Raw genomic sequence first — 2,609 nt, forward strand, 5'->3', positions numbered from 1 at the left:
CACCGTGGTGTGCCCTGGGAGTGCCACCCAGGAGAGTGCCAGGGAGGGCAGGATTGGGGACTGAGGGCGCTGGAACGTCAGTATAAACGCAATGGTTGCTCTCCAAGAATCTCAGCTGGTCTCAAAAGGCACATTGTGGCTCTGAGGGGTTGAGGTAGACATCCATAGGTGTGTCACACACCTGGAAATGGACACCGTGGTAGCTGTGGTGTCCGGGGTGCAGATTGTAGGGGCATACCCAAGCTGCAGTGCCCTGGGTGCAGATTGTGGAGGCACACCCAAGCTGCAGTGCCCTGGGTGCAGATTGTGGAGGCATACCTAAGCTGCGGTGCCCTGGGTGCAGAAGTGGAGGCATACCCAAGCTGCAGTGCCCTGGGTGCAGATTGTGGAGGCATACCCAAGCTGCAGTGCCCTGGGTGCAGATTGTGGAGGCATACCCAAGCTGCAGTGCCCTGGGTGCAGATTGTGGAGGCATACCTAAGCTGCAGTGCCCTGGGTGCAGAAGTGGAGGCATACCTAAGCTGCAGTGCCCTGGGTGCAGATTGTGGAGGCATACCTCAGCCAAAGATTTGAAAGATCTTCAAAACATCAACACAGCTGCTGCTCTGTCCAATTCTCCTGTGTGGAAACCATCAGAGGCACATACACCGACCTGGCAGGTTGCCCCATCACCATCCCACGCGTCATGGGTCCCAGGTCTGGAGCTGTCATCAGGACCAGGCCTTGAGTTTCTCACAAGCATCCTCTACTTGACTTTCCAGCTAGGAAAATCTCAACCCACGTGCGCCAACATGGCAAAGGGCCTTCCTGTATTATAGTCCATTAGGCAACAAAATGCCAGCCTGCACCAGAGTCAATGGCGCACAAACCTGAGCGACCTGGAGTTCAGGATGTCTTCTGGGTCAGGGAAGATGGCGTCGATCCGGAAGCCCTGGCTGAGGGCGAACTTCAGCACCTCCTCGATGAAGTCCCCGGCACAGGTCAGCTCGTGCCCCCCGGGCAGTGCCCGCAGCGGCCGCAGCTTCTGCTTGAGGTACTCTGCACTGGGCAGACCGGCGGGCCGGGGTGCCCACTCCAGCCGGAGGTGGTGGTCCCTGGCCTCCTCGGGGTGGGGGGCGGCCGGTGCCGCGTCCTCGGGGGCCCCGCTCAGCAGGCGGTCCCCCATCAGCCGCAGGAAGCCCGAGTCGGTGCAGAAGAGGTTGGCGCTGAAGGCGCGCAGCTGGCAGGTGGACAGGTCGTAGCGCTGCGAGCCCTTGCGCAGGGTGAAGTGCAGGAGGCGCTGCTGGCACTCCACGTCCAGGTGCAGGATGGCATTGGAGGCGGCCGCCCGCTCCTCCTCTCGCCGCAGCCGGATCTCCTCCAGCAGGGGCCGGATCTGGTAGAAGTCGGCCTCCCGCTCCAGCAGGGCCAGCTCCCGGTAGCCCTCGGGCAGGTCCAGCCGGTCGAAGCGCAGGAAGTTCAGCACGTGTCTGAAGACCTTGCCGTCGCGGTCGATGAAGAACGCCCCGGACGCGTCCGTCTGCGAGGGCCAGGGGCCCCGGAACATGGCCCCCAGCATGGAGTCCGGGAAGCGGGTCAGCGTCTCCAGGGTGGTGCTGTACTGCTTGCCCCCCACGTTCAGCGTCACCGGGCCCCCGAAGGGCACCCCCCTCTTGTCCGGGTCCAGGTCCCGCATCTCACCCCTCTGCGTGCGCTTCAGGCCCGGCAGGGTGGAAAGGGCACTTGGCAAAGCGCCAAGAGAGGCTCTCTAGCGCTCCAGGAAGGAAGGAAGACAAGGGCGCTTCGAGGCGCAGCTCCAGGCTCTCTGGCACGTCCAAGGGCCCCTCCAACTGGAAGTAAATAAACAAGGGTTATCCCAGATGCTGGAAGGAGGCTGAAGGAAGCCAAGGGCGCTTCGAGGCGCAGCTCGGCGGGGCTCCCAGGCGCTCTGGCACGTCCAAGGGCCCCCGGCTCCTGGAAAGAGGCTGAAGGAAGCCAAGGGCGCTTCGAGGCGCAGCTGGGCAGGGCTCCCGGCGCTCTGGCACGTCCACGGACCCCTCCGGCTGGAAGTAACCAAACACGGATGCTCTCACTCCTGGAAGGAGGCTGAAGGAAGCCAAAGGCGCTTCGAGGCGCAGCTCGGCAGGACTCCCAGGCGCTTGGCACGTCCAAGGGCCCCCGGCTCCAGGAAGTAGGCTGAAGGAAGCTAACAATGCTTCGAGGCGCAGCCAGGCAGGGTTCAAGGCGCTCTGGCACATCCACGGGCCCCTCCGCCAGGAAGTAAACAAACACAGATTCTCCCGCTCCTGGAATGAGGCTGAAGGAAGCCAACAGTGCTTCGAGGCGCAGCTCGGCAGGGCTCAAGGCGCTCTGGCACGTCCACGGGCCCCTCCGCCAGGAAGTAAACAAACACAGATTCTCCCGCTCCTGGAATGAGGCTGTTGGTTTTATATTACGCACAGGGAGGCGTGGATCCCAGCTGAGTGTGCCGGCTGGGCTGCCTCAATACTGGTTTAAATATAGGGTTCCTCCCGGCAGACAGAGGCTGCCCTCCCTCCAGGAAGTGGGCAGGGCTGCTGTGCCCCTGGGTGCGCCTCCGTCGGGCACCGGGACCTCTCGGCGCTCCGCCC

The 2,609-nt window shown here is 63.1% G+C and overlaps 1 protein-coding gene across 1 annotated transcript; it reads right to left on the bottom strand.

Annotated features, from left to right (window-relative positions):
- Positions 1–521: 521 nt before the first annotated feature.
- KCTD11 (potassium channel tetramerization domain containing 11) lies at positions 522–1,762 on the bottom strand. Its single transcript, XM_078668579.1, has one exon. The coding sequence runs from the start codon at positions 1,673–1,675 to the stop codon at positions 854–856; it is 822 nt and encodes a 273-aa protein (XP_078524705.1). The 5' UTR covers positions 1,676–1,762; the 3' UTR covers positions 522–853.
- Positions 1,763–2,609: the final 847 nt, after the last annotated feature.

This window comes from Lissotriton helveticus, chromosome 12 (assembly GCF_964261635.1).
Source record: "Lissotriton helveticus chromosome 12, aLisHel1.1, whole genome shotgun sequence".
Taxonomy (NCBI): Eukaryota; Metazoa; Chordata; class Amphibia; order Caudata; family Salamandridae; genus Lissotriton; species Lissotriton helveticus.